Source organism: Nicotiana sylvestris, chromosome 4, assembly GCF_000393655.2.
Source record: "Nicotiana sylvestris chromosome 4, ASM39365v2, whole genome shotgun sequence".
NCBI classification, from domain to species: Eukaryota; Viridiplantae; Streptophyta; class Magnoliopsida; order Solanales; family Solanaceae; genus Nicotiana; species Nicotiana sylvestris.
Window position 1 is genome coordinate 4,721,574 of NC_091060.1, and position 14,082 is coordinate 4,735,655.

General features: G+C 33.0%; 1 protein-coding gene across 2 annotated transcripts; it reads right to left on the minus strand.

Annotated features, from left to right (window-relative positions):
- Positions 1-903: 903 nt before the first annotated feature.
- Positions 904-6,951, minus strand: LOC104230904 (C2 and GRAM domain-containing protein At1g03370). Of its 2 annotated transcripts, XM_009783809.2 has the most exons (9): positions 5,975-6,949; positions 4,136-5,374; positions 3,747-3,929; positions 3,340-3,623; positions 3,112-3,228; positions 2,645-2,907; positions 2,235-2,475; positions 1,702-1,974; positions 904-1,616 (listed from the first exon to the last, which is right to left on the minus strand). In XM_009783809.2, the coding sequence occupies exons 1-9, from the start codon at positions 6,321-6,323 to the stop codon at positions 1,407-1,409; spliced, it is 3,159 nt and encodes a 1,052-aa protein (XP_009782111.1). In that variant the 5' UTR covers positions 6,324-6,949; the 3' UTR covers positions 904-1,406. The 2 variants fall into 2 exon arrangements, with proteins under 2 accessions (XP_009782111.1, XP_070027832.1); XM_070171731.1 differs by lacking the exons at positions 904-1,616; positions 1,702-1,974; positions 2,235-2,475 and having other exon boundaries at positions 2,641-2,907; positions 5,975-6,951.
- Between the last annotated feature and the right edge of the window lie 7,131 nt (positions 6,952-14,082).

The window sequence follows — 14,082 nt, forward strand, 5'->3', positions numbered from 1 at the left end:
AACTCCATTAAATGACTTATAGAATTTTCTAAATTAGAAAAGATAAAAGCATAATATAATTAAACAATCCTTTAGATTAATACTATTAAATGATTTTCTTAATAAATGTCAAAACATTTAAAATGAACCAGAGGCGGTAAGATTTTATTCAAAAGAGGGGAAAAAACATAAAATGTATGATCTATTTTCCTTTTCTTTTGTCAAAAATAAAATAAAAACATGCTACGGTACAAAAAGTTTGTTGATATAATACAGAGCTTGGTAAGATAAGTAGACGATTCATTGAATTTTTAAATATTCAAAATAGAAGTACTAATTGGGGGTCGTTTGGTATATGGGATAAGAATAATAATTCCGGGAAAAAGTTTGGGATTAACTTTATCCCATGTTTGGTTTGGGGTATTAACTAATCCCGGCATAACTTTTACACTAAAATTGTGAGATTAGTATCCCATATAGAAGGTGGAATAACTAATCACATAGGATATCTCACCCCATGAGATATCCCACCAATGTACCAAACGACCCGTAAAGGTGTACACATTCCAATGGATGGAAGGTTAAATGAGTGCTTAGCCAGACATCACATGACCAAAATAAGAAAAAGACAGCCCGATGTACAAAGTATCTTGCATTCACTTAGGGTTCGGGAAGGATCGTAAGCATTAGTGGTTGTTTCCACTGCACGAACGGGCGACCTATAGGTCATACAAAGACAATTTTACCGTTGCTTAATTGGTTAGTACTTCAGGGATTAAAAGCACGCCAACCCCCCCCCCACCCCCCCACCCCGCAACAGGAAAAATAAAAAAGAGGACAGCCATAGGGTCCATCAAAGACCAAAACAACATGAGAAAATACTCATTCCAAGTTAACCTCAGGCAGTTATCTGAAAGAGAATCATGGCATGAATGGTTTTTTACTTGGCCAAATGACAGAATACATTGGACATCCAAAGAACTATCAAATCCTACAATAAGTAGTAGTATTATGTACATAACAAAAAATTTCTCCTCATCGCGGAGTTTGAAGTAATGAGAGTTGTTTAATGTCAAAAAATATTATGGTCACGAATCTATTTGAACGTAAGATGTCATACAATAACTACACCTCAATTCCAAACTAGCTGAAGACAGTATCATACTAAAAATTTAAGCACGTATCCAAACGTTGCGACTGGGAGATCACTGTCTTGACCGAGTATTCGTGACATCTTCAACCATACAATGAGCTCCATAGTGTATTTTTTTTACACATTTTGCTTCTTCCTATCAGTGTTAGTGACTCATGAACTATTATACAACAACATTGCTTCAGCGAAAATTTGGTGGATGAGGATCAACAGGGATTGTGTACATTGGCGATAATTAGTCCTTCCGAGGGTTTGCAAAAGCCAAAGGACCCCTCTAGATCACGACGGGATCAGATTTTGAGAGATATTCCTTCTCAACTCCGCTGAACATGACTAATAGGCGCTCTTGCAGATTAGAAACTATGTTTTTCGTGATCCTTTTTTGATGTCTCGAGCATTTCAACCAAGCAATTCCCAGATGTACCTGAACGTTGCATCTTGTTGATCTTGAGGGGACAACCTCAACCTGGTATCTCAGGTGAAGCTGCAATATACAGACAAGGAGCTCTTAGCCTACTGTGAGCAGATGTTAAATGGAAAGAAAAACGACATATCATAAATGTCCCTACATTGAAAAAATCACCCAGTGGAACTCCGTGAAGAGTCATGACCTCTTCTACGAGCCAACCATTTTTATCAGAAAGGCGAGACTTCTGCTGCGTGCTCGTCACTTCACCTCTATAACGGGATATACACTTATCAAATTTATAATAAAGTTGCCTCTGATACACATCAGGCTTCTCAGATTCCCAGGGACTAAAAGAATAATTAAGACAACCGACTTTCTCCATGATCTTACGATCAAGTTCATTACCACTGAATAACTCCATGAAAAAGTCCGTCTGCAAACAACCAAAACAAGATATTGAGCAAGAAATGTAAAACGTAATTAAGAATTCCTATTTCACGTGCTCAGATGCCGGACTATAACTATTGAGCAATTAACAGATAGTCTAACTATAATTGGGGCAGGATTTGACAGAGGTGAGCAATTTAACCACCGCTACATGCAGGCCTGCAATCCCATCTCAACCGTAATCCATCAAATAGATTTAACCCCCAAAATCTCTTGAACAAAAGGAAAGGCAGGGGGGAGACTCACTGGAACTGAAAGTACAGAGGAATAAACAACAGACATATTTATATCCTCCACACCCACGAAAGATCCACTCTCTTCCGATTGAAGGCTTTTTCCTTCAGAGTCATCATCTGCAGCTTGGAAGTCACTGCTTATCGCATCCTCTTCTGCCATTTGAAGGCCTTTAGCTTCCGACTCTTCTTCAACTAACTGCACCTTCTGCTCGGGACTCAAAGCTCTTGCCTTCCACAATGCCATGATAGTCCTAGACACATAATTAAAAGAATTAAATTTCCTTGTTATCACTATAAGCTGCTCAGACGCGAAACCCAGTGTTTTATCTGACAACAGCTTTTTTTTTTCCCCTTGAAGTTTCCTACACGAAATACTAGTTCAAAATAGACAGACCGCTCATAAAAAGGTGGCGCACTTACCTGTGAGCCACATTGAAAGAGACAAAAGAGTGGAAATGAAACTTCAGCCTGCCTTGCTCATCTTGAGTCTTGGCACCATGCCTTGCATCAAAACCTTTACCGGGCTTTAAAGTCATGATAACATTCGGGCTACCCATTGACGCCAAAGTAGGAGACTCAACTTGAATGTCTTCAATATCTTCCCAAAGAAGAAAAAATTTGGTCTTATGTCCAAATAGATCAGAATGGAACCCAATTATTCTTGCAGACAAAAATAGTCGGCCCTGAACCAAAAGAAATTACAAATAGGTGCATTAATAAAGAAAGCATCATAGCTCACAAAGTTGGCGGAGACTCATTTACAACTTTGACAAGATAATATTAACAATCCCGACCAACTGATGCAGAAGTACATTAAAGACTAAAGATACTGTTCAAAAGCAAATTCAATGATTTATCAACACAAAGAATCAATAAACATTAGCTACCTGGAGGGGCATCTTGCGTTTCAAGTGACATGCAAAATCATTGATGAGAAATTCCTCAGGTGGAAGCGCAAAAAGCTTTTGGAATGCTGAATTGGTCTGAGGAGATCGTAATTTTATCTACAAAAAAATTCAGACACCGTTCAGCAGGACTCAGAAAGAAAATTAAATCTCCATATTTAACGAGTTCCATTGGCCATATAACATTAAGTGCAGAAATAGATGATCTACCTTCTTCCCGACTTCCTTCTCCATCTTAGACAGATAGTCTTTGACAACATTGGTACCCTTTGTATTATTCAAGAAAACTCTTAAATGCAGCTTAGACTGGCAGGCTTGAGCCAACTTTCCTTGAAGAGGAACCCAAACATCAGACAAATCTGTTATATTAGTTTTGACAAAATTGATTTCAGCATGCCCAAGAGATGTAGCTTCACTAAAAGGTCCATCAAAATCAAACACTTCTACGTCCAGAACAGATGGCGGCTCATCCATTGCATCAAATTCAAATATTTCTGCATGTAACGAGGTTCAAACCACTAATCAAAACCAATGGAAACGATCTTGTATAAATGCTCAAATGACGGCAACTATAGAACTTCAAATAAAGACAATAGAACCCCCAAAAGATAATATACCATTCCATGTGGGATTAGACTTTTGGAACTTGATTGAGCTGGTTCTAGTTTTCCCGTTGCATGTAAACACCACATATGGGTCAGAGAAGCCACTTGAGTCAACAGCTGCCAAATTGTTTCCTTCAATCAAGGCAACAGTCAACAGCCAACCATCTCCTTGTGCTTTGATACCATGGTCGCTTCCTGGTAAAAGTATCGACAATACAACACATCAAAACCTTGGAAAAACAATGTATACCACACATGGTATCCATAGCAAACATGCTGTGACAGCTCAGAATGAGGAACCGAGAGAAAACACCTATTTCTGATGTCTGGATAATATATATTGAATTTTGATGAATTCTTCGTACCATCTTTAACCGAACAGGAAACTAATAATAGTATACCTTTTTGTACCCTAGCTCGCATGAAGCGTGATATCAGCTCCAGCACCCGTTTTCCTTGAAGTACTAGCACTCCACACACAATTACCTCACCAATAGAATCTGGTAAGTCAAGACCAACAAACTCAAGCCCCTGTATTGTGCTAGGCATGGCCAACAAGATGTGCAAAAACACATATATCCCAATGAAAAAGGTTGATATTACAGTAAAATTAGCAAAATACTGGAAAGCCAGCTTCCAATCGGACTGGTGCTCCACTTCTAGAGATGCCAAAACCTGTTCTTTCTCTGAACCTATGTCCTTTGCGTCAACTGGCTTTACATTCTGAGATAATAAATTTGCATACTGCTCAAAGCTCTCCTTAATACCTTGCCGTGCACCATTTTCTATCATGCCTTTCATCATAGTGCTTTGCAAGAAATTCATGCGCCACGACACTACTAACCTCGAAGACTGTTCTCCCGAAGGCAACTCAGGACCAGGAGTAATGTTGTAAAGCAATTCTGTCCTGAAAGTGCTTCCATATGGGGCATCCGGGGTACTCACAATAACTGAAAGAGCAAAAGACTTCCCATCAGCTTTAAGATACGTTTGGTCCTCTGTAGTTTTTAAAGCCTTGACCAATCTACTTGCAGCTTTGGTAAAAGTGACCACTCTTTTTAAACTCTCACCACCATTTTCAAGTTTCCAAGGTCCAATACGCAACTCCGTGGATCCCTGAATATCTGCTAAGGATTTAAAGAAGGTTGAATCCGGTGAAAACAGGAATGAATTCAATTCATGCGGGGCAATAGCATACAATTGATCGACTACTACTCCAGGAAGGTTTGAAACTTCGCTTCCTTGTTCTCTTGCCTCCATGCTTTTAATTAGTTCTTGAAAGTTTCCCGATGTGGACTGTTCCTCTTGCGCATTCTCAGAAGCTGCTGTACTGGCACTTTCAGGTGTCACTGTTATATCTGGAGCTTTCACGTTAGTCGCGGATACTGCATCCCCATTCTTGTTGAAAATTTGGGCAAGCCGACCAGCAAAGGTCTGCGCCTGAGGCTTTTCCTCCTTAGAAGAGGCTGCTTCTTCGGATCTCAGAGGAGAAGATGATCTCAAGGGGCCATTGGAAGACAAAGAAGGAGGTTCAGTTGCCACATCAGACAACCTCTTCGACGGTGGTCCATGATCACCAGCGGACTGCAAGTCCGCCAATGTATTGCTTTGCGAGAAACATATTGTGAGAAGAATCTGACCTATTAGAAAGGAAGAACACAATTAAATCCTCAACGGACCTGTGCAAACCACAAAAGAAATGCCATTTTTCATTGATACATTGAATTCGATCAAAGATCATTCAATAAAGTTGGTATTTCCATCTTTAAGATGCCATGGTACGGGCAGACGCAGCCCAATATATATCTGTAATTTGTAAACATCTCGACTAGTTGAAAGAAGCGTTTGTTGCTAATAACATGCAACGGAAAGTCAGAAATACTTGAAACAACAACAACAACCACACGTCAATCCCAAACAAGTTGAGGTAGGCTATATGAATAAACAAGTTAAGGTCAGCTATGAATTCTCACTGACCATGTTACTCCATTTAAACTCATCTCGAGGCCAATATTATACAAAATACAACTACTAGAAAAGCATAGGACGTAGTGTAAAAGTGCTAACGTGACTAAAACTCACAGTATGCAACCACATAAGCCATCATCAAAAAGATCATATATTCTAACATATATAGAAACATTTCTCATCCAAATCAGCTTAAACATTCAAGCCAAAAAAAAAAATCAAAAAATCATCAATATCAATAATAAAAAGAAAGACAAAAGTAAACAACTTACCACAATCTCTATTTTTGGCCTTCTTATGCCTAGGTTGCAAAGTATACCAAGCAGTACCAAGTGACTTATCATTAGCTTCAAAAACCTGAGAAACTTGAAATTTAATTTGTCCAACAAAATCATCATTGAAATATTTATCTTCGTCCAAAACAGAAATAATTAGCTCCTCTTTCAAATCATCAACTCTAAAGGCAAATTCCTCACACCAAGATGGATTCAAACATTTTTTCACTACTTTACTTCTAAACTTCTGTTTTCCTAATGATAATTTCACATATGGATCACTAAATCCATTTGGGTCCATTGCTGGTATGTTCTTTGCTTCAATTACTCTTACTAAAAGCTTCATATTTTTTCCCAAAAAAAAAAATACAAAATCACATAACCCCACCAACAAAAGTTGAAAATTTTAACAAGAAACTGATTGAAAAATAAGAAAGATCAATTTTTTATGGAATACAAATGTGTGATCAAGAATGGTACAAGTTCAATTAACCAAAGAGAAAAATGGGTTATCATAAAACATTTGCAAAAGGCTGCAAACTAATAAGAATTGACTTTTCTAGGTCAATGGGTGTTGAGAAGTAACAAATTTTGATATATATTATACTACAAAAAACACCAAAATGGTTGTTATAATTTGTCAAAAAAGCTCCAAATTTTCAGAGTAAGAAGAATAAAAACAAGAGAAAAGGACCAAGATTGGATTTTTATATGAAAAGACAATGAAAGGGATCAAATTCAAAAGGAAAATATTACAAAGGCAAAATATGGGAATACCCCAGATACAGAAATGGACCAAAGATTGGATTTTTAGATGAAAAAACTCTACAAAAGAAAAAACTGAAGAAAATAAAATATAGCAATGGCTGTTTAATATGAAAGAGACCCTGACCCAGAAATGTTAGAATTTTAGGAGAAAGATGGAGATTGGAGGGAAGGAAGATGGAAGAGAGGAGAGAGAGAAGGATGACTAAATAATAAAAGAAGAAAAAAAATAATAATAAACTGAGTTTTCTAAAAATGCAATTTTCAAGTTGCAATTGCTCAATCAATGAAGTGAGCGAAAAATTACGAGGTTTTGAGTTCATCTTAATAGAGATTATAAAATTAAGTAATTTTTTAATTATTATATCATATTATTACATTAAATATAATATTTATTTTAATTATTACTTAAATTTATTGTATCGTATTGTTAAGTCCGTCATTACGTAACACAAAAAGTATTACTTTATGGAACAACCAATTTGGTATGGTCTCATCATTATCTTTTTTTTTTAATCTCATTTTGTCCTTCCGTATTATTAAATAATCTTATTTTATGCTTTTATCTTCTAAATATATTATCTTGCTATTACTTGTTATTGATACCTCTTTCATATTCTCTTGCTATCTTCGATTTAGTTTTTTTAATTATTTGTCTTGTTATTACTTGTTATCAGGGCTTCTTTTACCTTCTTTAGTCGAGGGTCTATCGGAAACAGTCTTTTTGCCCTTCCAGGATAGGGGTAAGGTTGCGTACATCTTACCCTCCCCAGACTCTACTTGTGAGATTAAAGTGGGTGGTTGTTGTTGTTGTTGTTGTTGTTGTTATGTTTTTACCCTATCTTTTTATATAATAATTATATCCTGTACCTTACTTCTTCTTTTTTATAATATTACAAGTTTATTATTCATATTGTTGACATCATGAAACGATTGTAAACAATATAATATATTCAAACAATGTATACACCAAAATAATACAATACAATATAATACTATAGGACGCATTATGAAACAATACATAACAATTATCCAAACGAGTTATAAGCTTTGGACAGAATTATTTCATACTTATACTAATGATAAATAGCAAATACATTTTTTTTTAAAAAGCCACAAAAGTTGATCCGAATCATCATAATAACAAAAAGGAAAGAGTTGCAATTGCGCGTATGAATTTAGCCTGACTTTTTCTTTTTTCTTTTTTCTTTTTTCTTTTTTCTTTTTGTATTTTCCTTAAAATAAACAAAGTATTCCAAAAATATTATAGCTGCTATTAAGATAACCACTTCTTTAATAGCTTGTACGTTATAGTTTAAGCTCTTTTGCCTCATTTAGAGACTTTCTTCTTTTGCTTTCACTATGAAATTTGGCTGTTTCTTGTGGAGGACTGCGTCCAAAAAGGACGATTTTTTTTGTTTGGACAACAACTTTATCCTTTATCTATTTTGCAGTTATAATAAAAAAAGGAAAAACTTTTAATGATTAATTCATTTTATTATTAATTCTTTTGTTGGTTTGTGAATATCTCTGTTTGTACTTTGTATTATGTGGTTTAAAAAGAACACTACACTTTCACTTTTATTAAAAAATATCCCACAAAAAGAGGAGTTGAAACATGTTTTTCTCTTTTTTCCAACGGAATTAAAATATATTCACATAGTTAATTTGTTAGTATACTGAAAAAGTTAAGAAAGTCCATGGTTTAAGATGAAATTGCCATAAATAATTGTTCCCATGTTCTTTTGTTCAACATTTCCTAGTTAAAATTCCGTCGATCAGAATTTTGCATTACATATGAGCTATGATAGTGGCGAATTAGAAATTTTTCTCTAAGATAATTTAATATTTAATATATATGAATAAAAAGTAATATTTGACCAATGTATAATATAAATTTTTTTCGTTGAAGACCTATTCAAAATTAAATATATATAAATAATATATGATTTTTCGTCAGTGGGTGTTCAACTAAATCATTTTTGGCCGCATTATAGCTTCGCCCCTAATAAGGGGTGGACCTATGAGGTAATTCAGAAATTGTAAAAATATAAATGGGTGGCAAGAAGCAGCAAATGCAAGTCTACTTCTTGAGTATTTGTTAATAAAATGGTGGATATTATTTTAATTAATGACGACTTAAAACACAAAGTCAAACAAGAATCTTGATGATGGTAAATATAATAAAAATCATATTAAGTATAAAGCTTCAAGGAACACTTTCCTTTTGCAAACATAGTTGAAGGGGAACTTTCCATGAAAGAACTATATATCATTGCTTGCGTTACTACTAAATTCTTTCTATCTAAAATGTGTTCATTCATCCCATTTGGACATAAAAAAAGAAATTGTTTTTTATGGAATATGACTAGTTTTTGAAAAAAAAATTAATTTTTTTTCTATCACAAAACTTATTTTTTTTTTAAAAAGTAATATATATATATATATATATATCCAAACACAATTTCAGCTTCCAAAAATTATTTTTCAACAAAACTTCAATTTTTCTTTTAAGTTTCAACCAAAACTAGGTCCAAAACTAGCTAAATTCTTTCGTATCTAAAATATGTTCATTCAACCCCATTCATACTTTCCTTTTACCTTTTTGTACTTTTATGTAAAAAAGAGGGAAACAATTTCACAAGATGAGGAAAATAGAGGCTAAGTTCGAATTGAAAATTTATGGATTATGAACTTATCATTAAATTTATAGCTTATTTTAGTTACGTAATAGATTGATTATATTTAAATATTTATATATATTTACTAAATTTTTAATAAAAATATAAGGTCTAAATAAAAGTTACTAAATTTATCCAAACTATTATAGCTTCGTCCCGGAGCAAAAGGAATATCATGGAGAGAATATTCCTTATTTTTATTTTTATTTTTTTAAAATAATTTATTAATTGGTTAGATGGCAGAAAACGGTCATTTTTACTTGTGAGAGTGCTAAAACACGGTTGCCAATGATTTTGGTCTAGTCTAGTAGAGAGAAAAAGTTCCATTAATTTCTTTAAAGTTAGGGTCTAATTAGGATATTGGTCACCTAACACAGAATTCAAGAAGCTTGTACTAAAAATGCAAGGAAATAAATGTGTCGGTCACAATATTCACCAAATTGAAAACTGGGGTCCTAGAAGGAGGTCCACTGCATTGACTTGATCTGATGGTTACTCATAACCCTAACACATAAGTAGCCGGGCGCATTAAGTTCTCGCTATGTAATGATTTATTATTTGTTGTCATACCATGTATTTTTGTAAGAGGTTATTTTTACGATTTGATCTACGACAAATTATATAAATATTTTTTATATTATAAGAAATTTTATTATATTATATTTTAATTTCATTTTAAATGATGGTATTTGATTGAAAACAAATATAAAAATAGAATATTTTGAAATTTTTTGATCTAAACAAATCATAATATTTGTATATTAAGTTATGTTATTAAGTTTTCAATTTAATATTATAAAAGTTACATGTAAATGGCTTTGAAGTGACTCGATGATATAAGAATATGAGAAAATGATAATGTATAGCCGCTTTCAAAATAATAGTCAGAAATATATATAATTTTTGTATATATGTATATATATATATATATATAAAGGCCCTTTTTTCTGCCGTCTGCTTAGTCTGCTAAAACGAATAAAAATAATGCATCAAAAAGGGAGATAAAATGTCAATGTTGACCTATCCATTAAATATCCCAGTCAAGAGCTATCAATTGAAAAAAAAAAAAAAAAAGTTACGCCTTAAATACACATGTAGGATAAACAGAAAGAAAGATATGGAAAAAAGAAGAAGTCATTGTCTGTATATAATTAAAATAAGAAAGCAACTTCTAGATTAATAATGGCCAGTAGAAGAATGTAATAATCTGGATTAAAGATAAACTAATTAAAAGCAGAAGGGATGTTCTTGAAAGGGTATAATAGCTGAATTTGAATATAATGGAAGTGCATAAACTCTAATTAATTCAGTTAAATATATCAAGTAGCAATTACTAATTATAAATAGAGGCAAGTTCAGCTAGACAGTTTCTTTAAGAAAAAGAAAAGAGATCCACAAAAATCTCAGTAATTAAATAATTAAGTTGCATTATGCGCTCTTAGATATAACTAATCCAAACTTTATAAGATAAGATAATATTTTAGAAAAGCATCAAATGGTTCTTTCTCATCCCAGTAGTATTAGTTCTTATTTTCTTGTAATTCTTTTTATTTTTATTTTCATTTTGCGTAATATTATTGCGATATGAGTTTAAATGAAGTGACACGATATATCTTGTGTAATGTTAGTGTGACATGAGTTTAATAAAGTGACACGATATATTTTGCGTAATATTAGTGTGACATGAATTTAAATGAAGTGTCACGATATATTTATGTAGTCAATCTTAACTTGCTCGAAATGAAGCGTAATTATTAGTATTTCTTTTATTAGTGGATCGTCCTCCTATCAAGAATCTTTTTCTTTTTCCTTTTTTTTTTTGATAAAAAGAGGAAATAATATCAAAAATCTTTAAAGAATAAGAAAGCAAATCAATTGGAGAATCCCACCTTAAATTGAAGGAAAATGTGGAAATAATTAAGCGTAAATAGAAAGCATACTTCCAACAGATTCCGTCCATAAAAATAAATAAATTTTGTTTAATAAATTTCTAGTATAAAATATGAGATGCTCAGGGAGATTAATAAAAAGAAATAAATTAACAGCAAAAAAGGAACAAACTTTGACTCAATAGCCGTCTTATATGTGTGGTTTATGAACATTTTTTGTTTTCTTGAGACATTGGATTCCCCTATGACTCATATTGTATTCCCATAAATCCAATTTTACCTAGGAGCCGTTTGGACATAATTTTTTTTTTCCAAAGAATATTTTCAAATCAGTGTTTTGTACATTTAACTGAATTTCTGAAAATAAATATCATTTAAAAAAATTATATTCTATAGATACCTTTTAAGGTTTATAGCAAAATATTTAATTTCGATTACCTCTTAGCCCTAAACAACTAAATACGCTAATCAGTTACACTTTTTTCTTTCTCTCTCCACTTTGATACATCCCATTAAAATTTTCGATCTCCTCCTCCTTCCACCGGATTTGTGCAAAGCCCACTTCAGAGCAGGTTCACTTTCTCCATCTCCATTGATCCGCCTCACTCAATTTCTCAGTCAATATTTCATATCTTTCTGTACTCTTTCCACGATAAGAAAATGCTTTGCCTTCTTCAATTCTTGATAATTGCATTGAACCTCTTGCCTTCTTGTTCTTCTCCTCGTGTTCTACAACAAGTGTAGTGTTTGGAAGTTTCAATTTTGCTTTCTGGGTTATGGGGTTCAATTGTAGAATTGGTATTCGCATTCTTGGAAAGGCAGCAAACTTCATCTAACCCAAAGCAATGCTCGTTCTCCGCGGGAAACGAGTCACTAAAATACCAAACCAATTACTTTGTTCTGGAAATAAAGTTGGTGTGTTTGTGTTAGCAGCAGAATTACCATGACATATTGATTCTTTCAAAATCCCGATGGCCCAATTTTGATTCTTTCAAAATCCTTAGCTCTTTTAATCCGGTTGGTTTCTCACTACCGGCTTCCGGTGAACGGCGAATTCACCAGAAATTAGGGTTTGTTCTTAAACAAAAACACTATGGAGTTTGAGGCTGAGCAACTTGATGTTCTGTTAATATATTTCAATGTATTTCATTGTATTCATTGTCTTTTTTTCATTATAATTCAATGTATCTCGTTGTATTCCATGTATTTCATTGTATTCACTGTCTTTTTTTCTCATTGTATTTGAATGTATCCCGCTGTATATTCTATGTATTTCATTATATTCATTATCTCGCTATATGCCATGAATGTATTCATAATTTTTTTTAATTAATATAATTTATGTATTCAGATGTATTATATAATTTCTCTGAAGATTGCTATATTTTTTGGGTATTTTTCGGTTGAGAATCTTTTTTATAACTGGAAATACAAACTCTGTGTGTTATAATTGAGTTTGTTGATTATATTAGGAGTCTATTATGTTAATTGATTCACTTTCCGTTTTAAAAACAGTGTAATCCCTTATTTCATGCCGTGAATACAGTCGAATACAATAATCTGTCCAACTGTAATCATATGTTTCACTTCATGAATACATTTTTGCTACTGTATTCATGAATACAATAGCTTAAATACATCAAATACATCTTATAACCACAAAAAATGTATTTATAATCCGTAATATAGCAAATAGTATCTATAAATGACTAATTACTACTAAAAGATAGTGCTTTATGAAAATTTCTCATGAAAAAATAGTCATTTCCACAGTCAAATGGGCCAAATTTCTAAAGAGAAGACTGCAAAGTTTGGGGCTAGTTGTTCGTGAAAGCTTAGGCTAGAATACGCAGAGGCTCTTGAACATTATGCTCTTTTATTAATCTACACAAATAGCCGGTTGAATTTACTGTTAATTTTTCGAGTCACTATACATAGATTATACACAATTATACATACATTATTCATAAACTACACATATATTATATATCCGTCGGCTCTTTAAAGTTTAAGTATTAGAATAGGCGACTATTTAAGTTAATTTTCTATTCTTAAATTAAATGATTTTTTTTATATTTGAAAACAAATCCTTAATAACATGTTTTTATAATCACTTATAGCATGTTACTCTTTTCAATCAAACACCATCAGATAAACCGAGACGAAAAAATATATATTAGAAGATAAGGAAAGGGGGAACGAAGGAGATAGTGAACGTGAATTTACGCATAATATGTGGAAATTCCTATAATACTAACTACGCTATACCAATTTTTTTTATTTTATTTCTGACAATGGCCATATTCGAGTTAATTGTTCATCTTTTGAGTACTTCACCTAGTTTCTGGTATATGTAACCAACATAAGTAATAGGAAACTTTTATTCGTGTATGGAATCACACAATTGAAGCATTCGGGGTCGCCCGGTTAGTTTGGAGGGTGATGTCATCCGTACCTGGATCGAATCCCCGCTCAATGTCTTTTGGGTTGAGTCAAGTCCTGTACGGTTTACATTCCTATGTGGTTTCCAAGCTATTACACATGAGAAAGTTTATCAGTGCGCACAAAGTGCTCACCATAAGTACAGAAGGTGTGGTTGTTGTTGTTATTATTGTTGTATGTGGAAATTCCTATAATACTAACTACGCTATACCAATTTTTTTATTTTATTTCTGACAATGGCCATATTCGAGTTAATTGTTCATCTTTTGAGTACTTCACCTAGTTTCTGGTATATGTAACCAACATAAGTAATAGGAAACTTTTATTC

Bases quoted from the DNA above. Each gene is read 5' to 3' on its own strand.
- LOC104230904 (XM_009783809.2), bottom strand. From the start codon at position 6,323: ATGAAGCTTTTAGTAAGAGTAATTGAAGCAAAGAACATACCAGCAATG. The intron at 5,375-5,974 runs GTAAGTTGTTTA...CCTTTCTAATAG, and splicing joins GGCCAAAAATAGAGATTGTG to GTCAGATTCTTCTCACAATA. The intron at 1,617-1,701 runs GTAGGGACATTT...TGTATATTGCAG, and splicing joins CACTGGGTGATTTTTTCAAT to CTTCACCTGAGATACCAGGT.